Source organism: Eretmochelys imbricata, chromosome 3 (genome assembly GCF_965152235.1).
Source record: "Eretmochelys imbricata isolate rEreImb1 chromosome 3, rEreImb1.hap1, whole genome shotgun sequence".
NCBI lineage: Eukaryota > Metazoa > Chordata > Testudines > Cheloniidae > Eretmochelys > Eretmochelys imbricata.
In genome coordinates, this window is record NC_135574.1 from 101,468,596 (window position 1) to 101,496,238 (window position 27,643).

Genomic DNA, 27,643 nt, shown 5'->3' on the forward strand with positions numbered 1-27,643 from the left:
CTCAGCCAATTAGCGACAGCCAAAAGTAATAAAAAAGTGATCTGCACTATATCAAAAAAACAGTGGACACATTTTCACTTGTGATCAGGTAAGGCCTGGATAAGGATCTCCAAAGGTAAAAGGCTGTGTCACCAAAATCTCCTACACCAGGGGTGGCCAACCTGAGCCTGAGAAGGAGCCGAATTTACCAATGTACATTGCCAAAGAGCCACAGTAATACGTCAGCAGACCCCCATCAGCTCCCCCACCCCGGTCCCAGCGCCTCCCACCCACCAGCACCTCCCGCTTCCCTCCCCGCACCCCCTGATCAGCTGTTTTGTGGAGTGCAGGAGGCTCGGGGGAGGAGGAGCACAGCCACTGCAGGCTCCGGGGAGGGGGTGGGAAGGGCTGGAGTGGGGGCAGAGCCAGGGGCTGAGCAGTGAGCCCCCCCCCGGCACATTGGAAAGTTGGCGCCTGTAGCTCCAGCCCCGGAGTCGGTGCCTAGACAAGGAGCCGCGTATTAACGTCTGAAGAGCCACATGTGGCTCCGGAGCCACCGGTTGGCCACCCCTGTCCTACACCGTGCACATATCCTGAGCTCATTTGAAATATATTCATACAGTGAGACTGTTACTAAGAATGTGAAGATACAGTGGGCCAAAACATTTTTCTGAGAGGAAAAAGACAATGTCATGATAGTTTGTTCACTGCCCCATAATCTCCTGCCACCAGCTCTACTTGAAATAGTGAGTCAGAGGTATTCACCCACCTAAAATCCTGCTCTATACCAGCTACAACATACATACAGTAAACATGATGGACAAGTGTATGGATTTATTGTAGCACCCAAGCCTGCAAAGGGATCCATGCAGGTGAGCCCTTTTAAAGTTCCATTGACTTGAGGAAAATGGGATTCAGTGCAGGTGTAAAGGGCCTGTGCAGAATGGGGGTCTGGGTCTAGGACTTCAGAATAGAGACATCTCTGTTTTTTTTTTTACTTTGCATATTTAAATTAGCCATGGACATAGGACACCATACAAGCAATTAGAGATTGTACTTACCGGCATTTTATCACTTAGAAACCCAAGCAAAGGTGAAGACAGGGCGTAGGAGAGTGCCAAACCTAGGAATACTAACCCCACATAACCAGCTGGTAATTTGAACTGTAAAATAAAATTTTTTACAAAAAGCATGGAATTAGCAAAGTATTCCATTATCATCACATTTTAAGTTAAGTGGCTGAAGTCATCATTCTTTTTCCTATTTTGTATTTTTCAATACTTGGATATCAGCTGTAGATTTTCAATTCCCTCCCCTATCCCAAATATCTTCAGTTCATCAGGTTCCATCACTCCACTGATATACACAGTTCAAGTCTAATCTCAAAAGGAAACAGATTTGCCCCCAATCCAGAATGCTGACACTTAATCTAGGCTGTTTGAAGTCTAAATCTCAGAGATTGGTATTAAGTAATTCTTGCATTTACACCTCCAATTTTTAGTTTTGTTAACAGTTAGTAGAATACTATAGTATTTATAGCTTCCTATTCGGTGCATTTATTTTACAGCATGACTTGCCTTGAAAATACTTTTTTCCCCGCCGTTTAAAAGCCAAAGATTTGATTTTTCTAAAAAGTCAGACGAAAAGATATTCAGCACAGTGAATGGGGAAAAGAGAGGAAAGGCGTCTCCCTGTAGCTGCAACCACAGAATGAGAAGCATTCTGAGGGCAACAAAAATGATGAGGGGTACGGAATGGCTTCCATATGAGGAGAAAGTAATAAGACTGGGATTTTTCATCTTGGAAAAGAGATGACTAAGGGGGAGGGGGATATCATGACTGGTATGGAGAAAGTAAATAAGGAAGTGTTATGAGAAGGAGTAAATAACACAAGAACTAGAGGTCATCAAATGAAATTAACAGGCAGCAGGTTTAAAACGAACAAAAGGAAGTATTTCTTCACACAACGTACTGTCAACCTGTGGAACTCTTTGCCAGAGGATGTTGTGAAGGCCAAGACTATAACAGGGTTCAAAAAAGAACTAGATAAACTCATGGAGGATAGGCCCATCAATATCTATTAGCCAGGATAGGCAGGGATGGTGTCCCTAGGTTCTGTTTGCCAGAAGCTGGGAATGGGTGACAGGGTGTGGATCACTTGATGATTACCTGTTCTGTTCATTCCCTCTGGGGCAGCTGACATTGACCACCGTCGGAAGACAGGATACTGGACTAGATGGACCTTTGGTCTGACCCAGTATGGCCATTCTTAAGTAAGTTAGAATGTCGTAGAGTTTTGTTCACTTGCCATTTGATTTTCTCTAGTTTTATAGGCCAATGCTACAATGCCATCGACAATTCATAAATTTATATTTAAGGAGTTCAGTCAGTTCAAATATTCCAGAATGGCAGCTATTGCAAAGTTTGAAAATACTCTTCTTACCCAATCAAATGCAAGTGAACCCCCTGACATTCACATGCATTATCTGTACATACCTATCCAGAGACAGGAAACGGGTAAGAATCAGCAATACAATATCAGGCTCAGATAACATGGACAATAAGCACATTTGATAGAATAGGATTTATTATAACATTGATTTTAAAATATTTGGATTAAAGTACTCCATACTGCTGAAGTCATTAACCCATCTCTTACACATTAAGATGACTCACCTTCTCTGAAACGAACAGTGACATAGTGGGATCCAGAAAGCCCAAACATGCACTTAGTGAAAATATAGTAAAACAGAGAAGTACAACTTTTGGCAGAGTAATGAGCATCCAGAACGAGTCCTTGGTAGCGATTGCATCTGTTTAAAAAAGAAAAGAAACTGTTCTTTGGTACATGGATTGTGTTTAATTTGATATGCTTATAACCCACTTTCTTGCTTCTGAGATTCAGTATTCTCCCTCTCCCACTGCTTTGAAGGTAGTCCTCTCACACACAAATTGAAGCAAAATTTAGAATGTTACAGGTCATCCTGGGACATTGTTACAAGACCAGAATTTTTTTTTAGCCTCCAGCTTGGAAACTAGACAAATGAAGAAAGCAATCGGAACTTAAATTTTCCTACTTAACACTTTCAGTTTAGAATGAAGTAATTGGACAAGTGCTTATTGAGTGACTGAGATGATAGAATAGACAAATATAAGAAATACAACCACTTTTCAGGTGCCATTGCGATGTTTTACATTTCTAAATTATGCTCCATGGGCCTGATCCTGCATACACTTCAATATGTGTATGGTCTCATTGTGCGTACAATGAGACTGCTACTCACATGCATTATAGTCTACAAGATCAGAGCCTATTGCTCTTTGTACAATGGACTTCCACACTGCAAAATTCCAAAGTTGCATAATTCAGAGTATTTATATCCAAGCTATAAGCATCTTCCGAAGTCAGACAAATGGTTAACCGGTGTATTTCATCTAACAGTAGTTAGCAGGATACAGACTCATATAGATAGGTGGTGCTTCCTCTCCTGTGATTTGTCATAGTTGCCATCCTCCCCCTTTGGGGCTTTCTAAAAAGATTAGAGTCTTTAGCTATGCAGTTCCTCTTATCCTCCAATGTTATCACACCTGTACTCTTCCATTTGTTTCATCCTCCAGCAATATGACGACGATCTTAACATAGGCTGTTTATGCTACATCGACTGATCCCTCCCAACTACCTTTTTCTCCCCAAAACTAGGCCATCCAAACTTGATCTAATGAAATGCAATCACAACATGCATGCAGCTGGATTCTCTTCCACATGTGCAATGTATCTTGCATCGTGGAATGCAATACATAGGAATCCCTTTGTCCTCGGTACTGTAAGCCTCCAACTTGCTCAGTAGCATGGTGAGGCAAAGGGTATATCTATGCTGCAAAAAAGACCCACAATGGCAAGTCTCAGAGGCTTGGTCAACTGCTTGAACTTGTGCTACTAGGCTAAAAATAGCAGTGTAGACGTTCCTGCTCAGGCAGGAGTGGGGACTCTGAGACCCTCCATGGGTTTCAGAGCCCAGCCTCCAATCTAAGCAGGAACATCTACATTGCTATTTTTAGCCCAGTAGCATGAGCCCAAGTCAGTTGATCCAGGCTCTGAGACTCGCCACTGTGGGGTTTGTTTTTCAGTGTAGACGTACCCTAAGACAACTTATTGTTTAAAAGTCTCAAAGAGAGACATCATGTAGAAAAATCTCACTTCGGTTCAATGCAACAGAGAAAGCTAGTATTTACGGGGATGGACACAAGAAAGGAGATTCATTCCAAGCCATGTGCATCCATGATTTTTAGTTATGTTCAACAAGGACCTGATCCTGCACCATTAAAATCAGTTGCAGTTTTGCCACAGAGGTCTTGTGCTTCAACGAGCTCCAGGGATCTCATAAGGATAGCTAGTAAAACCCTTTAATTCCTCATGTATGTAGAGTACGTATCTATCCATCCATCTCAAATTTGAAATATTGACCAAAGGAAGAGGAAGGAAAAGAGCCTACCGTATTTTGGTAAGAGGTACACGTTCAGAGGCACCAGGATCAGCACTAAGCATCCTAGCACTATGAAAGGGATTTCATAGCCAAAGGACTGATACAAAAAACCACCTACAGGTGGGCCCAGCACTAATCCAAGCCCTGTAAAAATTTCAAGGCTGCCCTAAGGAGGGGGTGGGGAAGAAGGGGGAGAAGGAGAGAGAGAGAACAAAGGTTAGTAGATAGAAGCTAGGCTCTGTCATTGATCAAGAGCTAGAACAAATCATAGCCATAAACAAAAATCTTTACATGCAAGTACAGCAAAGGGAGTCTGAAAAATTGTCTGGATAAAAGCTAACTGAGCTTTTAAGAGGAAAACCAAGTGTTCTTCTTACTTTTTCAGTCTTAGCCACTCACATGCCGCCTAATGTCCCCAGTTCCTGTGATGTTCCATATACCCAGTACATCTGCAGGGATGCCAGCAATGAAGTGACTACACTTCCCAAATACAAAATTACATTAGAACCTGAAGGGGAGAACTTAGTAAGCATATTGCAATGAATCATCATTAAGTCACCTCTTTGGGGCTTGGGTGAAAGATGCCTTAAGTTAAATAACTTTTCTACCTACATACAATTGGTCAAGTTTAGCCCCTGCAACTATCTAATGAAGTCCATCAAGTTAGAACAGAGATATGTTTGACCCATTAAGTTTGGATTCTTTTATCGGATGTGACCTCAAAGAACAGTATGAAGAGGGCCTACATGGACTTCATCTCCTCCTGTTATAGTACCATTAGTCCCCATTGCCAACATACGTTACATTATTTGATCAGCTTATATCTAGACCAATAAATTTTCCTGAAAAAGAGTATTTAGCCATAATATCCACTGGGAAGTGATAGAACAGTGACAAGAAAGCTCACATAAGGGCATGTCTACACTAGAAAGATGTACTGCTTGCACTATATGGGTAGTGCTTTCACCAGTATAATTATTCCTTTGCAGGAAGAAGAATAATTACACTGGTAGAAATCACCTTTACACTAGTATACCTGTATCCACACGAGGGGTTTTACCAGTATACCTATTTTTGATGTAAAAAAAGCCACGTGGATCGAGCAGGCAGGAAGCTGCCCATAATTAAAATCCTGATAAAATTTAAATGTATACCAGACTTAAGTCTCCCCTTGTTCTCTTTTGAGTTAATTTCATAGAATCATAGAATATCAGGGTTGGAAGGGACCTCAGGAGGTCATCTAGTCCAACCCCCTGCTCAAAGTAGGACCGATCCCCAACTAAATCATCCCAGCCACGGCTTTGTCAAGCCTGACCTTAAAAACATCTAAGGAAGGAGATTCCACCACCTCCCAAGGTAACGCATTCCAGTGTTTCACCACCGTCCTAGTGAAAAAGTTTTTTCTAATATCCAACCTAAACCTCCCGCACTGCAACTTGAGACCATTGCTCCTTGTTCTGTCATCAGCTACCACTGAGAACAGTCTAGATCCATCCTCTTTGGAACCCCCTTTCAGGTAGTTGAATTTGTTTAAATAAGGGGGCTCACTTTTTTTAATGTCACAATGCTGTAATGTCTGTGTGGCTGTCTACTTCTGTGAGTCTAGCTGCTAACACAGGAAACGATGATTCTAGTTATTTTTCACAAACATCACATATGCCATTCTCTGTTATCTCTCATGGAGGAACAAGACTGACAGGTGCCAGAGGCCCTAGTTCAACAAGTCCATCTTTAAGTACCTTCATGACCTAAGGCCTTGGATAGGGAAATAGAAGATTTGATCTTGTCAAATGATAAGCCAGGCCATTTCCCTTTGTCGGGTTAGGTCATATGCCATACGGAATTCAGTTTTCATGAAGACTAAAAATGCACCACTTAATCTAAAAAGCTTTTGAGTTGTACGTTGTCTGTAAGTATCCTACCCATGTTTCAAACAACACTGGCAAATGGATCACAAGAAGAATATATTAAAAATCCCTCCTCAACTAATCCTCAGAAAGTCATGACGACTTTTATTTTCTAACACTCCTGCATAAGTTACTGAATGAGCTCAGTTTTCCATCCTCATTCCTTCCATTGTTCCAGGACCTGCATCACTTGTGTTGCACCTGAAGCATGTTTATTCCTTCAGGCATATAGCATTTTAATTTAAATTAGAGATTTTTGTTTGGGGGGTTGTTTGGGTTTTTTTTAAGCTGGAGGAGCATATGGTAAACCCTTGACACCAGCTGTATGGTTACAGTGCAAAATGCATAGAGATGTAGGAGAGTCATTAAAACACTTTTATTCTGGATGTTCTTCCATAATGTATAGTTCTGTACATACCATTACTGTAGCTATGTTATTGGGAAAAGCCTTTGCAAGAACAGAAAATGAAGCTGTCGCTGCTGCAGCAAAGCCTATGGCATCCATCGCTCTAACCAGAAAACACAAACCAATGAATACCGGCCCATCAGGTGCTCTGTCCAACAGACTGAAAGAACAAGGAAACAAATGAAATTTAGCAAAATAAAAACCAAAATCCTTAAAATACAACTGTAAGGTAAACTTCTTCTAGAGACAGCATGGTCCAGTGGTCAAAGCACAGGGCAAGTCACTTGCCCTCTGTCAAATGGGAATCTCTTTTACCTACCTATCACATATGTATATCATCATATAAAGAAAGAACCTGAAAAGTTTAGACATCAAGCAGCCAATGTAGGCTCTCTTCACATCAGAGACCAGATCCAAAGTCCTGGTAAGAAGCTCATCACTTTCACTCCCAGTTGCTGTGGAAGGTGCTGCCTCTGGACCTTGCTTAGGGACTCCAGCTTTTTTGTATCTGCTTATGACCAGTATATATTTGAAGCTCCAATATCTCTGGTTATGCCTAACACTGCATTATAAACCCAGCCTCAGACCCAGGCTTGAGCCTTACCCCATTCTGCTCTACCATCCACACAAAAATATTCTGACTTGAGTCAGTAAGCTCTCAGGACCTGGGTCTTAGGACCCACCAAGTGGGACTGTGTGTGGTGGGGTGGGGGGTGGGGTGAGATTTAGCCCAAGCCCTGCTGTGATTGAGGTTCAAGCCCTGTCTTTTTGCAGCATGGATGCAGCTCAATCCTGGGTCCCTGGACTTGTGGCCAAGGAGTCTGTCACCACTGTACCACAATCCTCTGGGCATGTGTTTCTCAGATCTTCGTGTCCAAAACTACCACTCAGTTCCCAGGCCTTGGAAGCAATCCTTCCTTTCCATGCTGACCGTTGAACTGGGTTCAACCATCTCCTGTGTTCACTATGCCCAGCACCAAGAAGCAGTTGGTTGTATTAATATACATGGAATAAATCAGCCAAAGGTTTTAGCATAACCCAGTCACTATTTAACATTAAATAGCATAAAACAAGGTGTGGGACTTGAGATACAGAGACTTCACCCTCCTTAGCACCATAGCAAACACATCATTAAATATCCTTTTAACCTTTTGTTAAAGATACAAAAAAGGAAAAACAGTTAAAGCATCTGAAATGTAAAATATTAAATAAGGCTTTCATTTAAACATCCCTTGTCCTCTTTCCCTGTAGAGAGTTTTCAGAAGAAAAATAAACCCCATGTTGTTTGAGTCTCTTTGACTGTATTAAAGACAGTAATAACCGTCCTTTTGGGGGGGGAAAGAGAAAAAGTTAGGAAATCTCCAAACCTTCTCACCTAACTTCTTCTCTTTTCCCCAAAGGACAGTCATTACAGTCTTTGATACCATCGAAGAGACTATCAAACAAGGGGCCTTTTTCTTCTAAAACTGGACTTCAACTGCAGCAGTGAGGAAATCTCCAGCCCATCGCAGCTCAATGTTGTTGCTGAAGTCCAATTTTAGAAGAAAAAGGCCCCTTGTTTGACAGTCTCTTCGATGGTATCAAAGATCATCCCAGGTGGTGTTTGGGATTCAGCTGGAGCTGGCAGGGGTGGCGATGTCAACTGGGTCCCTCTCTCTCAGGCCCATTCTAGTCAGGACACCTCTCAGGATCAGGATGAGGAAGGCCAAGAGCCCCAGAAAATGATGGGGGAGAGGAACAGCTATGATGGTGAAGCTCACTGCAGTAGTTTGTCTGTATTTTTGTTGTTTCAGACTTTCCCCACACACACACACACACACACACACACACACACACACACAATTAAGGACCCCAAAAAGGGAGTGATGGGCAGAATAGCCTTTACCCTTATTATTTTGTTCACCAATTAGTCCTAATATCTGAATTTTGGTATATTAACTTCACATCTCCCGTTCATAAGCCAAGCACAGTTTCAACAGTCTTTGAATTATATCAATGGGGCCTCTGTGGTTTAGGCTACTAGAGCTCCTTTGTCTGGTTCTCTTGCACTCATTACAACATTGTTAGAATAGGTTACTGGGACATCATATGAATTTACACTCACTTTTTACAGTTCAAACTCACAATTAGGGTAAATTTGTAGGCCCAATTATCACAACAAGCCCCACACCACGTGCACTGCTAGGTGGCCTCAGGAACACAGTTAGATTCTGGTTAATTTCTGGTGTGAGATGAACAAGATGTCTGACTTCATCAAGAGTACCAGAAATGATCATGTGTACCAGGAAATGTTGAGGAAGTGTGTGGTGTTGGGGAGCCCCCAGACTGCTGGTCAATGCAGAGAGAGAATCAATCAGCTCAAGACCAACTACAGCAAAGTCAGAGATGACAGCCACACCTCTGGGAACTCCCTGCCTCTTCTATGAGGCATTTGGCAGGATAAAGGGAGCTACGCTGACCAATGAGCCCATGGTGGTACCTGACAATCCGTACAACCCCCAAGTCTCAGGCAGCATCAAAGGAGAGCCAGCAGCCACTGGATTAAGCTCAGGCAGTGATTCTCTGGTACTTACAATGGTCTCTGAAGAGGCTTTGCTCCCAGAGCAGACACAGCACATTCAGAGATGCTGTTTGAGGACAGCCCAGAGGAACAGCCCGCAGCAGCAAATGCAGAGAAGGCAGTAGTGCCAGAGCCTGGTAAGTTTCTGACCCCATGTTTGTTATTAATATACGGATAGGATAGATTTTCAGCTTATGCCCTAGTAAAAATTATTATTACAAGCCAAGGGTAGCAGCATATACTGTATCAACTAATGATGGAAGGCCTGCCTGAACCAGGGGTCTCAAACTCCCGGCCCACGGGCCATCTGCAGCCCAAGAACCTCCCCAATGTGGCCCGCGGGGCTTCAGCAATTTTGGGGACAGGTCTCTCCCTTGGCCCCACATGCCACCCCCAGGCGCTCCTCCCCCCCCCGCCGCATGTCCCCTGGGCGATTTAAAATGCCCTGGGGCCCCACCCATCACCGGCAGTACAGCGGAGCTGAGCGGCTTCCTGCCTGCTCGCTCCACGTGGCTGCCAGCTCCTCCCTGCTGCCCCAGGGCAGGGCGGGGCTGTGCCTCCTCGTGCTACCCCCGGGGCCAATGGGAAGCTGCGGGGGCGGTACCTGGGGGCGGCAGCCTGCCCTGCCTTGGAGCCCCAGCTAAGCACCGCACACCCCGACCCTCTCCCAGAGCCTGCACCCCCTCCCCACATACACCCTGCAGCCCCCAAACTTCCTCTCAGAGCCTGCACCCCTCTCCCTCCTCCCCCCCCACCCGCCCCCAAACTCCCTCCCAGAGCCTTATTAATACTCTGAAATACACTGGGGGAGTTGTATGTAGTCCATGGGTGCCATATTGTGAGTCGGAGGAGAGGGGGACGCTTTGAAGTTCCTTGTTACACAAGTACAATCCCAGGGGAAAGGGGATGTTATTTAGGTGATGTATATCCTATTATAAGTCTGTCCTGTCCTGGGGTGTCTATACACTCCATGGATGCTGTATTAGGAGTCCAAGTCATCCAGTATGTAGTCCATAGGGATTGTATTGTAAATCCAAGCTGCACCAGGGTCACTGCCTAAATGCAGGGTTCTTTCTGGGTGGGCTGTAATACATCTGCAGGATAACAGCATCCTGTTTATTTGCTCATGAATTTTCACCCAATCCCATTTGCAAACTTTCCTGAAGCAGGAACTCCAATTGGGTGGTCACATTTCAGGGGAAAGGTTATTAATTAGGGCTCCTCTGTAGGTCACTAGCCCGCTCCTCTTGTAGATTGCTGGTCAGTGACCATAAGCCTAAAAGCTCTTTAGCATACACAGCTGGCTTGCCTCCAGTAGCTTGGAACACAAGATCCCTTTGACATTCGGGAATTGCCAGAAGTGTTATGTCCTCCTAAAAGTGGACAGCCTAAGAGAATTGCAAAAACAAGCAGAGTAATCCATGGTAAGGGGGCTCCTCCCCGACACCCATAAGGGGAAAATGGTCTGTAATTTTATAATTTAAATTGATCTTGTAAATTGGACTTCACCATAACGTGTGACTGCTTTCTGCTCTGCTCAACTCTCAGCAGTGTCTGAGAACTTAACGTTATCTAAATATAATAAACCAGAGTATCAGTTTTTGATCTTGAGATTCCAGATGCTACAGATGAAGTCAAACTTACCTTTTTTTTTTTTTTAAATAAATACTCAGACAATAATGTGTTCTTTCATTAGGCTTGGCATGCCCTTCCACCCCTGCAGGGCTACCATAGCCAACCATGAGCCTTGTGGAGGGGGCACACTCCTATCGGTCAATAAAACAGGTACATAAAGAATGATGGAGATCCTGAATAAGGCCAGCCAGCAACTTCAATACCAATGGCCAGGTGTCAGGCAAAAAGAGGTTGCACTGCGTGAGGAGAAATTGGCAGTGCAATTTCTGGAACACGAACAGCACTTGAGAGAGGAAAAGAGAGTACAGCAGAAATAACTGGTTGAGAGACTGCTTGTGTTCATGACAGCGAACTCCATGACTCCAGCCCCTCCTGTTCTACCCCATTCCATGAGTCCCCACCATGGTACAGTGCCACCATATCAGAGAATTGCACAATTCTATGATTGGGTGTCCATGCCACAAGGAAAAAACATTACGTGGAGAGGACAAGTGTACCCCGTTCACTCCTCCACTCTGGTGCAGCACGGGCCAGTGCACGCAGCACACACTAGAAGGGCTAAAGAGCAGAGGAACACAGGACACTAAGAATTAGTGAAACAGAGCTTGGAGTGTTTTATATGTAGTCAGTTACTAGATGCATGTCTAGAAATAAAGTGATTTTATTTCCACACAAATGTGGAGTCATGGGAACGGTTTATTATCTTTACTAAAGCTGACCTACATAGCAATCCACAAACAGTGGGTTAAATCACGTCTATTTTATACAATAAAGATAAATAATGCACAGCAATATATTCCACTGCATCCATAAGTTCAAATTCATAAGAACCACCTATGATGGTACCCCATGGAAATATGCTTTTTATATATATGACTGAATGACTTAACTGGAATATGTTTTATGCTACATATGCCCTGTAACATATCTATGTCAAGGTTATGATCTACTGAATCTATTAATCCTATTTGTATGCATGTATCATTTTTGTATTTGAAGTTGTGAATACTGGCTTGATTTCTAAGCAGCCTTAGTAGAGCATTTGGTCAGCTTCTTGAGAAAGGAATGTGCAAATTAGGTGCCCACTCCAGAAACACTTAAAGGACAATGAATCTTGTAAGGCTCCAATCCACATGAGAAGTCTACCTGAGGACATTCAAGCAAGCATGTGAACCATGGCTGCCACCTTTAAGTTTGAGTCATGCATGGACAGGTGACTTGCCCATGAGAAAAGGAGTACTTGTGGCACCTTAGAGACTAACCAATTTATTTGAGCATGAGCTTTCGTGAGCTACAGCTCACTTCAACACACATCCGATGAAGTGAGCTGTAGTTCACGAAAGCTCATGCTCAAATAAATTGGTTAGTCTCTAAGGTGCCACAAGTCCTCCTTTTCTTTTTGCGAAGACAGACTAACACGGCTGTTACTCTGAAACTTACCCATGAGACTCCATCTTGGAGCTGGACTTTGCATAGGAGAGAGGAGGGGGTCTCCACCCACAAGAGAAAGTCTATTTAAGCCTGTGGGAGACCCCTCCATTTTGTCTTCAGCTGGCTAAGGAGATATCCTTGAGGGTGGAGAGGCTAACTGAAAGAAACTGGAACAAAGGACAGTAACTACAGGAGGTGAGAGTGGTTGCTTGACCCAGACTAGAAAAAAAGTCTAGTCTGTAAAAGAAAGCTTACTGGAATTCCTCCAAGGGTGAGGTCTTTATCTGTATTCAGAGTTCTTACTGTATTAGACAGACTTGCATGTTCTATTTTATTTTGTTTGGTAATTCACTTTGTTCTGTCTGTTACTACTTGGAACCACTTAAATCCTACTTTTCTGTATTTAAAAAAAAATTACTTTTTACTTATTAATTAACCCCGAGTATCTATTAATACCAGGGGGTGGGTGGAACGGACACAAGCAGCTGTGCATCTCTCTCTATCAGTGTTATAGAGGGCGAACAATTTATGAGTTTACCCTGTATAAGCTTTATACAGGGTAAAATGGATTTATTGGGGGTTTAGACCCCATTGAGAATTGGGCATCTGAGTGTTAAAGACAAGAACACTTCTTAAGTTGCTTGCAGTTAAGGCTGTAGCTTTGGGGCACGTGGTTCAGACCCTGGGTCGGTGTTGGAGCAGACTGGCGTGTCTGGCTTAGCAAGACAGGGTGCTGGAGTCCCACGCTGGCAGGGAAAGCAGGGGCAGTAGTAGTCTTGGCACATCAGTTGGCAGCCCCAAGGGGGTTTCTGTGATATAACCCATCACACCACCATCCCTGGTGAGATGTGTGAAGGGAACCCATCTCCTAACAGATAGTATTTCGCTCACTGTTTATATTATGATGCACTTACATTCACTCTCATCCTTGGGGCTGTGCAAGCCCACAATGTGGGCACAAAAAACATCCCTGATTTCCATTGCATGTAGGGATCCTGCTCCAGTTAGGACAGGTGCACTTTTTGGCTGTGTGTACCAGTCAAGCAATCCGGAGTCCATTCCTGTTGGAATGGCTCAACTCAGTCTTCACAGACCTTATGCAGAATGCAGCAGGTCACAATAATGCAGACGGCCTTGATAATTTTGGCATTCAAATGGTTCTGCAAAGAGCGCCAACAGGATTACAATCCACCAAATACATTCAACTACACATTCTACAGCTACTGAGAATGTAATTAGCCATCTTTTACCAGACCCTCTGACCTCAAGGTACGGTTTTAAATGTCATGGCAAAAAGGGGGTACAACACAGGGTCCCCCAGTGGGGACAGTTACCCATTTATAACAACATCACTTGGTGGGAAGAGTGTCCCAGATTGTCCATGAAGGAAAAGTCCCAATCTATGGAAAATCCTGGAATTACACACTTTGCCAGTACATATTAGAGTCCATCAGTTGTCCATTGTGTTCAGCCAGGTACTGCACAATGATGGAGCAGAATTCTTTGTGGTTTGTGCATTCAAATGCTCCTCGAGGAGGACAAACTAAAGGCACAAGTCCCATCTATGACCACATCACACTTTGGAAAGCCCATTTTCTCAACACCAGCAATTATTTCAGGGACTTTGTTTACGCCCACTAACCTTTGAGTAAATCACAGTTCTGACTGCCTCACAAACTGCTGCCAACACAAAACTGGACAGCTATAGACCTATAGCAGTCAGGGATAGCCAGCTACCAGATGACTATAGGAACCTGCTTCTAGACCAGCATGGCCTCCCTCATGTGTGCATCCTGACACTGCAGGGTCAGGGAAAGTGGTTCACAAAGCTGCACAAACATCAACTGCTTCATATGAAAGCTCTGGAGCCACTGCTGGGCATCCCAGGTCTGCATGATGATGTGATCCCCCCAGTCTATGCTCATGGCCCTGCTCCAGAAACACCAATCTACATATGGGAAATCCGTGGCTAATCAAGAGTCACGAGCAACAGCCACTAGTTGGAGTCTGCTACATCTGTTTTCCCTTCTGAGAAGTCCCTCTGATAGGACAAAAATGGCTGCCAAGATGTCCACCAGTGTCTCATAGATGCTCTGCTCATGACGTGAAAGTGCAAGCTTGACAAGTTCTTCCAAAGGCGCTTCATCCTTCTTGGTGGCTCCAGTTGCTGGGAGTGTGTAGACGCAAAGATGGCTCCACTGTGTGTGTTGGCAGGCTGAGACAACTTCTGGTCAAGTGCCATGGAATGAACAGTCAAGTTTTCATACTCCATGAACTAAGGCCTAGAGTGGCTACAGCCAGTGTTTTCCCCAGGAATAGTGTTTTCCCCAGAAATGGGGCTGTTGGAGTGTTTGAATTTACAGGATGGGTGAGGGTTGACGATGGGTGAGACCATGAGGGCAAAGGTGGGCTGTATGGCATCATAGTAAAAATTGCAAAATATTTCACAACCATTTTATTAGATTCAACTCAAGTTTAAAAAAAAAAATCACAAATTAAAGTTGGCTACTCAAGCCTTGTATGAAGCACTACATCTACATCCTTCTTGATTTCTTGTTGTAAGTTTGCACAACTCTGTTAATGAATGCAGTGAATTTGAGAAGTTCATCTTTGGTGGACTCTCACAGGTCCAGTCCTTCCATTGATATGCTCATTAGTTCATTCACACGATCCGGTAGAAGGTGACTTCTTTCGGAAGACAAAATTTCTATTCAATGAAGAAAAAGAACATTCAGCTGTAGCTGTTGTAACTGGGAGTAGCAAGAGACAAATTCCTACTTCTTTCATCCCAGGAAACATAGCACAAAGATTGGGTCGAGCCATGAGTGATGATAAAGAAGCTGAAGTCAAATCTTCATTCATTCATCCTATGATATTCCACTCTAGGTTCAAATTCTCTAATGTGATCAGGTCAGAAGGCAGCCCCATTGCTGGAAGTGCCCCACTCCACTCAACTATCAGTGTTTTATAAGACAGTCATCTGTAAAAAGCTACTTAGAGGTTGAAGAGAAACCAGAAGTAGCTCTTGTAGATTTGTAAGAATCAAGTCTGCATACTTTTTCAGCTGGCTTAAACACATCTTGTCCTCTTCACTTAAGGATTCAATACAAGTGCCTTCATTAGTCAACTTCTGGACTGAAGTCTTTGCTTCTTCCAGTATGTTTTCAATGTATCACTCTGACTGATCCAAATGTAGCTTCTATTGCTGGACAAAGGTCTACTATTTTTGTAGCAGATTCCCAGTCAATTTTAAGTGATTTCAACAGTAGACTTACAAAAGAGAGAATGGTGATAGTCTTCTCTGAACATAGTAGCAAAAGTAGTCCACCAGCCTCGCCACTTAGATCTGTCCTACCTTGCTAGATACTTTCCAAAGACAGTAATAACTGTTGCAGTAATTTTAAGACAACAGCCAGGGGTCATTTATGAGAAAGCCAGCGGGTATTACCAGATTGGACTAATTTGAACTCCAGTCCCAGTGTACCTATTTTTTCCAAGACGGTCAGTCTTTCTGCACTTTTTTTTTTTTAAAGCAAAAGTATAATGAAGACATTACACTTATGGCTTTTTAAATGTCTTGAAGATTCTACAGCTGGTACTAGTGCTAGTTGGAGTGGATGGCCTCTGTAGCGTGTATAGGAGAGATTAGGGTTATACTTTTCTCTGAGCAAAGTTTGTACTCCACTATGTCTCCAGAGAAGTTTGCAGTTCCATCAAATGCATAACCAACCATTTGTTTGAGGTTCAGTTTACAAGAATTTAATTCTAAGATGCGGATTGTCACAGATGCAGCCAATGTGTCTTCTATAACCTGAACATCTAGAAATGCATCTATTGACCTACCACTGACATCAGCATACACAATGACTTAATACTCGATGCCCATTTGCATCAGTGCATTCATCAGCCATGTACACATTTTTTTTGAATGTTGTGAGAGAGTTCTTCACTCTTTCAACTCCTGAGTCTTTCACTGTTACACTGCATGCGTCTAACCCACGGGTGGGCAAACTACGGCCCGAGGGATTGCCACGGGCCCCGCACCACTCCCGGAAGCGGCCGGCACCACGTCCCTGCAGCCCCTGGGGGGGAGGGGATAGAGGGCTCCGCATGCTGCCCTCGCCAGTGAGTACCTCCCCCAAAGCTCCCATTGGCCGCAGTTCCCCGTTCCATGGGAGCTGCGAGGTAAGTGGCCCCAGGTTGGAGCTCGCACCCTGAACCCCAACCCCCTGCCACACCCCAACCTCTATTACCAGCAGAAGAGGTAATAGCTCACCTTACCTGATCACTCTTGTTACAGTGTGTATAGTAACACCCATTGTTTCATGTTCTCTGTGTATATAAAATCTCCCTACTGTATTTTCCACTGCATGCATCCAATGAAGTGAGCTGTAGCTCACAAAGGCTTATGCTCAAATAAATTTGTTAGTCTCTAAGGTGCCACAAGTCCTCCTTTTCTTTTTAGGTAGAGTAGGTGTGTTCATGTAAATACAGTCTGGTCCTGAATCCTTCTCCTCCTACCCCAGGCTCATCACTAGCTGTCAGGGAGAGCTCATTGAGACCTTGCTCGCAAGTCATAATTTGACATTATTAGGTTAGCCATCACCACCAAAACAAATGTGCTGACATGATCATAAAAAAAATACAGCTATTTGAGGAAGCTAGTCTTTTTTCATACTTTTCAAACCTATTATGCTTTTTTCAGGTACAAGTATTTTATCATATGCTGCATATGCTTTTAAAGGGTGTATTAATATTTCAATTTAAATTCAAATTTCCAACCAATTAAATTGGCAACACTGCATGTAACAAGCTGACCACTGGGGGTAGGGGTGATGGGGAAACACATGGGGGTGTAGGGAAATCCCTTCAGCTTTCACTAAGAAGCCTGGGATACGCCCCCAGAATCAGAAGGTTTGACTTGGGTCTGTGTAGTGCAGTACAGATGCGTCAGCATGATTGTGAGACCCAGCTCCAGAAATTGTAAGCCCATGTTCACTATGCAGTGTGCATGCAAAAGGACAGGCTCAGAAATACCTAGTCTGGAGACTTGGGTCCCACAGTCCCAAGCTGACAATGCAGTTTAGACATACCCCTACCACCTGAAAGAGAAAAGGAGCGTTTTATCTTCTACCACCTATTGCTGGGAAGGGGAAGGAAATGTCTCTAGCCCTCCTCCAGCTTCCTCCATCCTTTGGAGGCAGGTGGCCAGCACAGGGTCCTTCTCCCTGTGAAGAACTCCAGTGCCTTCCTCTGTTGCTCCTCATAGTCTTGCCAAGAAGCATCCCCACGAAGCAGACTTGATTTTACAGCTGCCCAATGAGGACTAGATGGCTTTATTTTTTAAAAGTAACATTTTGCACAAGTTAGTGCCTTAACCCCTACAATTGCCAGGCAAAGCTTCTGATTTCCAAGTGGATTTAAAACAATTTAAAATCCCATTTTCTGAGCTAGATTTTGTATGCACTTATTACCATACTTACTTGAGGTTTTTCCAACAACTATAATAGCAAATTACATTGATGGCATCTTCCAGCCAAGGATCTCAGAGTACTAAAGAAGCCTTATAACCCCATGAATTAGGTAAGTATTATTTCCACTTTACAGAGAAGGAAAACTAAGGCAAAGAGGTTAAGTCACCAGCCCAAGGTCAGAAACAGAGCTGAGGTCTTTCGACTCCTAGCCCTGAATTTTAATAGCAAGACCATCTGTTTTTCATAGAATTAACACCACAATGCAAATTTCACACTAGAAATAAGATGCAAGAAAACAACACTCACCCAAACAGAATTGTAACACATCCTGAGACAAACATCCCAGCCACAAACATGAATTTTGCTCCAATTTGTACAAGCTGCAATTGGTGAAGAATAAATATTACATTTTAAATTATTTCAAGTCCACTTTTATGAAGGAAACTTATTTGGGGAGTTTTGTTATGAAATCAAAACACTGTGTGCACGCTCTAGAAAAATCACTGACAGGACAAAGGGAACGCACTTCACTTCTCCCCATTCTCAGAAATGCCAGAGGCAAGACAGCATGGCCTGCTTTCACTACAGACTGTACCAGCTAGGAAATGGATGGCTGGGGGCACAGCCTATGGCCAGGTCACCTTCAACAATATAACCCTGTGGGGCTTCTAATTGCATTCTAACCCTGCCTTAGCATGAGCAGACATTTCAGTTTCTTTGGATTGTTCAGGGCTAGAGAAAGAGCAGCCTGTTTTACTGAAACCAGTGGTTTGTCCAGCTTTCAGTGAAACCCTGAGATGTCCAATCATTGCTACGGGCTACCCACTTGTCTATTGCATTGGTAATGAATTGTGTGTTTCACACAGCAGCACCTCCAGTGGAGGCCTCAACTGCTCCACAGCTCCCACCGACTTCACAGCAGAAAGGTAAGCAGTCATATGTACTCCTGACTAGCGACAAGATACACAAAAACAACAGCTCCAGCCACAGCTAGCTGAGGCAGCCTCCTGGCTCAGCAAGAGGAATATCTTCAGCTGTGTGTGTGGGTGGGGGAGGTAGCAGGAGAGAGAGAATACTGAGAAAATAATATGAAACACAGGAAGAAAAGGGTGGTGGATGTAGACTGATGGAGGGGAGAAAGGAATAAGGTAAACTTAGAACTTGCACTTGTTAACTCCTTCTACTCAAACCATGGCAATAGGGTAAATATGCTAGACAGGACAGCAGTGATGAGAAGACAGCAGGGTATCCCCCTTTTCCCTCCCATACATCAGTGGTCTGTTGTAAGAGTCCTTTTTTTTGAGAGAGGGTTGGGAGGTATAGTTAGAGGGAACAGTTCCTTGGGAGACACCAGAGGTCTAATTCCACTTTCCTTGAAAAGACTAGAGGACTTTCCTTGTTTCTTTAGATAAGGAAGGGGAGAAAGAGCAGAAAAGTTAATCTCAAAATCCTAAAAAAGTCAAGCTGTGGCCTTAAAGCAACCTGTACATACGTTTAAGAATCATATTTGATAGCCACATTTAGCGTAGGAACCTAGAAGACATCTCTAGCCTTAAAATGTTTTCCTTGAATGATTTAGCTCCATCCCCAATGGCAGGCCAGACTGCAGTCAATGCAGAGAGTGCCTAAGGAGGTTGTCAATTTTGGAAGAACTAGTGGGCATTTTTCAAATCTTTAGGTACCAAAAGACCAGCAAAAGTGCAATTTAAAAAAAGTACTCCAAAAAAGAGTGGAAAGGAGAGCTTTGATCACAGTGTGTTCTGGTTGAGTTTTTCACCCCTTCTTGCTGGAGCTCTGTCTGCAACCACCCAGTATTTTAACAACAGCACAAAGACTTCTATTGCTTCAAAACCAACTGTCTGAATGTTCAGACAGAGAAAAACGTGCCTTCTGTTAGAAAAGTGGTTTCTCTACTGTGGAGCACTTGCTGATGGTCAGCAGAGCAACTTGATCTCATGCTGCTGGATGTCTTCCTTATTTCTAGTTTAATTTACAGGTGTCCAGGCTCTTCGTTGCCAGGAGGATGCTGGATGTCTGTAAAAGCAACTGGAAAATAGGAAGACTACCTAAACACATTTACTAGAGGATGGAGTGAGTCTCAAAGTGCCTAAGTTAGCTTTCCCTATCCACTAAATACCCATCTCTTTTCCTCTAAAAAAGCAAGCCTGTGTGTGCTAGCATTCATAAACTGATTTGTCTGGACCAGGCTCTGAATAAGGTTGTTAGGTCCTATTCCATAATTAAGTCAGTACTGAAAACTTTAAAGATACTTACATAATTGCCTACTATTAAAGAAGTCAAGAAATCGAATAAAGCAAAGCATCCAAAAATCAGTCCAACAACTGCATCACTGGCACCCTTTTTCTCTGCCTGTAAAAGGAAACATCACGACAGCCAGATTCAGAACGTGGACAAAACAAAAAAAACAAAACAAAGCACCATACACAATGTTAGCATCTAGTGACAATACTTTCTAATCAAGTCTTCCATCTGTATCCTTCTTTCATTGTACCTGCCAGTATGGTCATAAAGCATTTTCTCTTTTAAAGAGTGGGAGATTCAGCAGTAACTCTACAGCAATTTAAAATCACCTTGCACCACAATTCAGTATTTCTGTAGTTAGGAGCAGAAGCAGCATCTACTCCACATGGAAGCAAGTGTGAAGGATGGAAATTCTAAGTTGCTGTGTTGCACTACAGGCCAGCTAATTGGACCTTACTCAGGGACAGAACGCATTCCCTAAGTCTGTACGCAGGTGGAACCTGGTGTGCACAGACCTCATCCCCCCTGCAAGGAAGGAGCTAATGAAGGAATCTGTTGTCTCCACAGCATAGTTCCCCTACCCCCACATCCCAGGATGCCTCAGAGGACACCCTGCAAATTTGGGATCCATGCAGGGGAGGGAGTGTGGACTGGGCAGGGGGAAAGATGACATCTCCCCACTGGCCCTAAAGAAGTTATCTGGGAAGAGGTAATAGGTTTGGTCGCTGTATTTTTCCTTTTCCACTGGAGCTGCATTGCCAGTGGAGCTCAGAAAGTAGGGGGAAAAGAACCAGGGTGACTCCAGAACAGAGGTACAAGGCCTCTGCACAGAGAGCACTGGCCTCTCACAGATCCTGGTGGCTATGCACCATTTGCGGGCAAGCTTTGAAGATCACTTCATGCGGCAGGTGGGTGGAACACTGAAATGTTCAAGGAGAAAACCCTTGATCTGGCCAATAGACCAGGGCCTGCCTCTCTCTCTCAGTAATGGATTTGTTCTAAAAAGATTACTCTGAAGTGTCATGGGGCTCTACATGCATTTTTTTTCTCAACTCATTCAATTTAATGTGACAGTAAAGGTGGGTTTCCTATCTGCCAGCCTGCCAAACGTTTGCCTGGGAAAGGCTGAGGAGGAAGACTTAAGTGGATGAGTTGGAGGTGGCAGGGGAGAAAAGAGTGATCTAATAGGGCACTGGAATGGAAGTCAAGAGACCTGGGTTTTATTCCTGGTTCTCCAACTGACCTGCTACGTGAGGCAGGGCAAATCACTTCACCTCTCTCTACCGTTTGTCTGTCTCATCTAAAATAGGCTGCAAGTGCTTTGGGACAGGAACTGTCTCTTACAGCGCCTGGCACAATAGGAGCTTGAGCTCACATGTAGCCTCTAGGGATGATGCTGCAATATAAATTATCGGATTATATTTTAAAGTTATTTCCCTTTTTTTTTTTTTTTAAATCTGAATAGTTTGCAGAGCTGTATATTGTTTACCTCTCTTGGAAAAAAGGGCCCCAGGATTGAATAGCAAATCATCGAACTGAAGTTCAAACAAGCTGTTGCTGCCATTGTGAAGAGCTGATCTCTGGTAAACCTGCTTGACTCTTCACTGGGAACTTCTGGTCTGCCATTTTCTAGAACTACAAATATTTGTATTAGGCTCTGATAAACTGGGACACAATTTCAAGCTGTCTGTTTACAAGAGATGTGCCCTCCAGGAATTTGGAATTAGTAACCTAAACCCATGGGTCAGGAAAAGGTAATTGCCATTAAGAGCCCTAATCCCATCATTTTCTCAATATATTACTGTACCATAAATGAAGATTCCCCCAACCCTGCAACCTAATTTGTACAGATAGCCTGCCCCTGGCACCCAGAGTCCCTTTGACTTCTCAGGCTTTGGCTACACTTGCACGTTATACCGCAATAAAGCCTCCCAGAGCGCTCTACCTTACTCCCCGTCCACACTGGCAAGGCACATAGAGTGCTCTGACTCCCTGGCTGGAGTGCTCCTGGTACTCCACCTCCCGGAGAGGATTAACAGCTGTTGCGCATTGGCTGAGACACTCCAGCCCCAGTGTAAACAGGGAGAAACGTTATTAGGCACTGATTGACCTCCGGAAATGCCATGATCCTTTTAACTTGTTTTGTGGTCAACTCCGGAGGCGGATGTGCGCTCAAAGCCCTGGGGGCTGCTGATCAAAACAACACACACAGCTACTTTTTGCTTTCACGGAGTGAGAGGCAGGCAGGGGAGCCCCGTTTGGAGCACCCACAGCTCATGTTTGCTTTAAGAGAGAGAGGCGGCGGGGGGGAGGGGTCCGTTTTGGTGAGCAGCTGCTTATCTCCTCTGTGAGCAAAAAAGAAACAGCTGCCCTATGCTTTCAGTGAGTGAGAGAGAGGCAGGGGAAGTCTGTACTTACAATTCAGCTCAGCTGACACACTCAGCACCCCAAAAACCCACTCTCTCTCTCCCCCCTGCTCCCTGTCACACTCCACACCCCGCCCCCCATTTGGGAAGCACACTGCAGCCACTTGAATGCTGGGATAGCCGCTCCCAATGCACCCCTCCCAATGCAGCAGCAAATGTGGCCAGGACAGTGCGCTGGCAGCTGTCAGTGTGGACAGACTGCAGCGCTTTCCCTACTCAGCTGTAGGAAGGGGGGTTTAACTCACAGCGCTGTACATCTGTAAGTGTAGCCAAGGCCTAAGAGTCCCAGTGTCTTTTTACAGCTGAGCAGCTTGCAGCATCAATGACAAAAGGATCCAACACCGTTGCCCTGACTCATACATAGCTCCACGGGATTATTTGCGGGACTAAGAACTGCCCACCCGAGTACTGAGTGCCTGATCAGATCCCAGGGCACCTTTAAGTGAATTGACAACTTCTAGCATATAAAGTTGTAGTCTTGTCTACACAGTATTAATGATCATTACATATGCCATAAAAAGTCTGCACCCAACCCCTCACATACACTTTGTTTTACAGCCCAGAGACCCAGAAACAATCAGCTTACAAATAAACATGTAAGAAACTTTCAAAATACAGGTGTAGGCCATCTACCAGCTCTTTGTATCCTTCAAAGAAAGTTTTGTAATCCATAGTATTTAATTGTACTGTTTTCTTTTGCCATGGTCACAGAACACAAGAATTAAGACCTGAACCGTCCTGTTTGCTACATACTTGGTAAAGTAATTGTTCTTATTTTAAAAAAGTGGGCAGAGAGACGGGTCTCCTGCTGTATTCCAGGGTGAGGTTAGGCCAGAAGAGGTTACCCGGGAGGGAGGGATGTCTTTATCCAAGATGAATTAGGATGGTTACTGAACAGGTTTGGCTTCAGGCCCCTCTAGTAAGACTTTCCATTAGTTGGCTAGGGTCGCAATTAGCTTCAGAGAGTTTTTAAATACCCAGCAAAAAACCTTTCGACGTCATTACCAAGTTTCTGTTGCGCTTCAGTTAGCTGTCCCATAAAAAGAAATAGCCAATTGAACACATTACCCTAGAACAGAATGCTATGGGTTAATTTCAACAGTGAGAGGTTGACACGTGAACGGAGAGACGTGGCAGAGATCTTTATACAGTAGTCCTAAATTCTTCGGATATGCATTTTAGTGGCAGAACAACAACAGGAAAAGAAAATAACCGGGGTGGGAAGAGAAGATCTTCTCCCTCCCAAGTTGCAAAGTGATCCCGAAAACTCCTTCAGCAGCAAACACAACCCCATAACTAAACGAAACAAAAAGGAGCCAGCCCGGAGTCTCGAAAGGATTCGGAGACTGCTTGGGTGAGCGAAGCGATTGCCCAATTGCCTTGCGGGGGGAAGGAGGGGGCGGAGAAAACAGCACCGCGGACACACTAAAGAAGGTTAAAGAGAGCAGGATCCGAAAGAACCAAAAACTCCCTTACTCCCACCTGGGGTTTGCAAAGTCTCCTGGGTCTCTGCTTCCTGGCTGCCCATCGCGAAGAGTCCTGAATACCGCAGCCTGATCTAGCTTCACCAGACAAAAATGTCTATCCTGGTATTTCGCACGGGAATAGGGACAGACTTGTGAGAGGAGCAGCAGCCTCGCTTGTTATTCGTGAGCATGCCCAGCTCACGCTAAACCCGCTCCTTAGCCGCACGGGGGAGCAGCTGACACAGCCGTTCCCTCCCAGTTTTCCAGGGGCAGACACAGGCTACGTCACCGTAATTGTTTAATCCGCCAATCAGCGGCTGTAGTACATATTTGTTCTTCTTCTGCCCTGAGAATTGGTGAAGGGTGACAAAGAACAGCTGTGAGCTTTCGTGAGCTACAGCTCACTTCATCAGATGCAGTGAGCTGTAGCTCACGAAAGCTCATGCTCAAATAAATTGGTTAGTCTCTAAGGTGCCACAAGTACTCCTTTTCTTTTTGTGAATACAGACTAACACGGCTGCTACTCTGAAAAAAGAACAGCTGCGAATTTACCATCACAGCAAAAGAGGGACATTACACCTGAGCACTGGAATCACACCGGTGGAAATGTTCTGTGGTTATTCTGCCATTCAGTGTTCCAAGCCGACAGACAAACGTGTGGGAGCTGCGGGGAGGAGGGTGCGTGCTCAGCATGTAGCAAAGTAGGAGTGACCATGACACAAGATTCAAAGAGTTTATAATCTGAAGGACTATCATGATGGTCTACTCTAACATTCTGCATAACACAAGCCCAGGAACGTCACCCAGTAATTTCTGCCAGACTTAAATTCAGCTGGAGCTGTCTGGAGCCAGCACCTGTAAATATGTTCAACCACTGCCCTGGTGTTTTTATAGCATTTAGGGAGGACTCTGGGAAATAGTCTATAACAGTAGTTCCCAAACTTGTTCTGCTGCTTGTGCAGGGAAAGCCCCTGGAGGGCCAGGCCAGGCCTGGCCTGTTTACCTGCCTGCGTCCACAGGTTCGGCTGATCACAGCTGCCACTGGCCGCAGTTTGCTGCTCCAGGCCAATGGGGGCTGCGGGAAGCGGCGCGGGCCGAGGTACGTGCTGGCCACCGCTTTCAGCAGCTCCCACTGGCCTGGAGCAGCGAATCATAGCCACTGGGAACCGCAATCGGCCAAACCTGCGGATGTGACAGGTAAACAAACCGGCCCAGCCCATCAGGGGCTTTCCCTGCACAAGCAGCGGAACAAGTTTGGGAACCACTGGTCTATAAGAATTGAAACCCTAAATTTCTGCATCAAGACCATAACTTCCAGTTGAGCTATAGCATATATTTTAGCAAGATATCCAATTCTGATTTAAAGACTAAGTGATGGAGAATTCATTGCATCCCTAGATAAATAGTTACAATGATTAATTACCTTCCCTGGTTAAAAAAAATAAAAATCATCTTCTCTAGTTTCAGCTTCCAGCCATTAGCTCTCATTATGCTCCCCCTACCACCTTTTTTCTCTTTATGATTACAATGAAGTATCCCAACACTAAGTCATAGCCATATTCTTCTGCTGCCTGCCAGCCCCCTGAAAAATTCTGATAGCAAAAAGCCCCCTGAGTTGCTGATAGGAGATCGTAATGACAACACCTTTCAGCAGCAATTCCTTTACTAGATGTATAATTCTCTCTCAGTAAAGTTTTTGAAGTCAAAACAGGAGTACATCAGAGGTGTGTCGTATCTGCAATCCTCTTCAACATTGCCATAGACGGGATAATGCCGCGTACAACAGAAGACATGCCAAGAGGTGTTAAATGGACACTCTTCTCATCCCTTGAAGACCTGGACTTCGCTGATGGTGTCGCTCTCCTATCACATACGCAACACCGTATACAAGAAAAAACAACTCGACTCAATGCATTCTGCCAGCTAATTGGATTGAAAATCAACCGCAATAAGAGATATCATGACCTTTAATAGTGCCTCACCATCACCAGCACGGATAGAGGATTATGTTCTCACCAATGTAGAAACATTCACATACTTGGGCACCACCATCAGCCAGAATGGTGGAACAAGCCAGGACACCTGGAACAAAATCCATAAAGCCAGGAACACCTTCAGGAGCTTAAATACAACACCAACACCAAAACCAAACTCAAGATTTATCAGAGCTGCACACTTTCAACACTGCTTTATAGTGCAGAATACCGGGGAATGAGAAAGTATGACATATCCAAACTGTCATCATTCCATACAACCTGCCTCAGAAAAATCCTCTGTATCTTTTGGCCCAGAACAATCTCAAACCAAGATCTATTGACACAATCCAGCCAAGACGATCCAAGCACCATCATTGCCAGGAGACATTGGAGATGGATTGGTCATGTGCTTCAGATGGAAACTGATTCCATCACCAGAGTAGCAATAAGATGGACACCTGAAGGCAAGTGAAAATGAGCCTGCCCAAAAACAACATGGCAGAGAGCTGTAGAAGCTGAGCTGAAAAACCTGGGGCACAGCTGGGGAACCATTGAAAGATTTGCCAGAAACAAACAGGAGTGGAGGAGCTTCTTCACAGCCCTAAACGTTAGAGGCATAATAGGAACATGATGATGATGATTGATGATGATGAAAAAACAAAAACAAACCTCAGCCCATGTTCACAAAAAGGTTCTCTGAGGTTTAGACATTTCAGCGAGCTGGAGCCTAGGGTCATACTGGAAAAAAATATAACTGGTGATACACTTAGAAAAACTGCCTATAAGTCAAGTTTTACCCATAGGTGTTTGAAGTAGGCGTGCTGCCACACCGCCTGGCTTGAAGTGGTTTCCATCATATACAAGGTTTACAGTCTAGTTCAATGGCTCTTAGCATCCCCTCTATATAAATTGTTCCAGCACCCCTGGCTTTACCCATTCATGATGCTGAGAAGAAATGTCATTTTCAGTAGACTGTATATCTTCAAACTATGATTCTACCTCTTTTTTGCTGTATGCTTTGATCAGTAGTGAAGTGGTTAACACTGATGTTTACGTTGTCATCATTAGGTTTCAGAGTCAACTTCCCATTAAGATGAACAATGGCAGTTCATACTTCTCTGGGCCAAGATTTGGGTGGAAGGTCTGGATTTTTCTTCTATGTGGTGGAGTATGGGGCACTTCATGCCTAGCATTGAACTCCTTTTCTGATCTACTGCTAAACAGAGGGGTCACACAGGCTGCCTAGTCTCCCGAAAGTTTCCGGCAGTATTTTGAGAAGCAGACCTAAGTTATTCAGCTCCCATGAAGACACATATGAGGCAACAGGCCAGTTGGCTCCCTCTGCTAAAACAATGGCAGTGAGGAAGAATTTTAGAAGATATCCAAAGAAGAGAGGAACCTGGGCATATTGGGTGAGTGGGGATGGATGCTGGGGTGTTATCTGTGTAGCGCTCCTATGCGCCTGGTTACCTCATTTAATGCCAATTTCTTTATGGATTTTGATGGACAGGCCTGGGGTCATCTGAATCCCGCCTCCAGAGCAGCAGGAGCTAAATTCCTTATTCTCTTCCCAGATAACGTTAATTGGCAGTGCCTCCACTCCCCTCTCTCCTTCCTGGCAAGATCAGCAAGGCAGC

The 27,643-nt window shown here is 44.3% G+C and overlaps 1 protein-coding gene across 3 annotated transcripts in view; it reads right to left on the reverse strand.

Annotated features, from left to right (window-relative positions):
* Window positions 1-24,215, reverse strand: part of LOC144262806 (MFS-type transporter SLC18B1-like) — a 33,670-nt gene extending 9,455 nt beyond the window's left edge. For 2 of the 3 annotated variants that reach the window (XM_077813059.1, XM_077813057.1), the window contains exons 1-8: window positions 24,047-24,215; window positions 21,628-21,773; window positions 20,151-20,246; window positions 18,183-18,256; window positions 6,789-6,936; window positions 4,473-4,629; window positions 2,656-2,792; window positions 1,041-1,142 (exon numbers count right to left, since the gene is read on the reverse strand). In XM_077813059.1, the coding sequence (XP_077669185.1) occupies window positions 1,041-1,142; window positions 2,656-2,792; window positions 4,473-4,629; window positions 6,789-6,936; window positions 18,183-18,256; window positions 20,151-20,246; window positions 21,628-21,773; window positions 24,047-24,092 (906 nt within the window). In that variant the 5' untranslated portion in view covers window positions 24,093-24,215. Of the gene's footprint in view, window positions 1-1,040; window positions 1,143-2,655; window positions 2,793-4,472; window positions 4,630-6,788; window positions 6,937-18,182; window positions 18,257-20,150; window positions 20,247-21,627; window positions 21,774-22,083; window positions 22,204-24,046 lie in introns of those variants that run through there. The other variant, XM_077813060.1, reaches the window with a different exon arrangement.
* Between the last annotated feature and the right edge of the window lie 3,428 nt (window positions 24,216-27,643).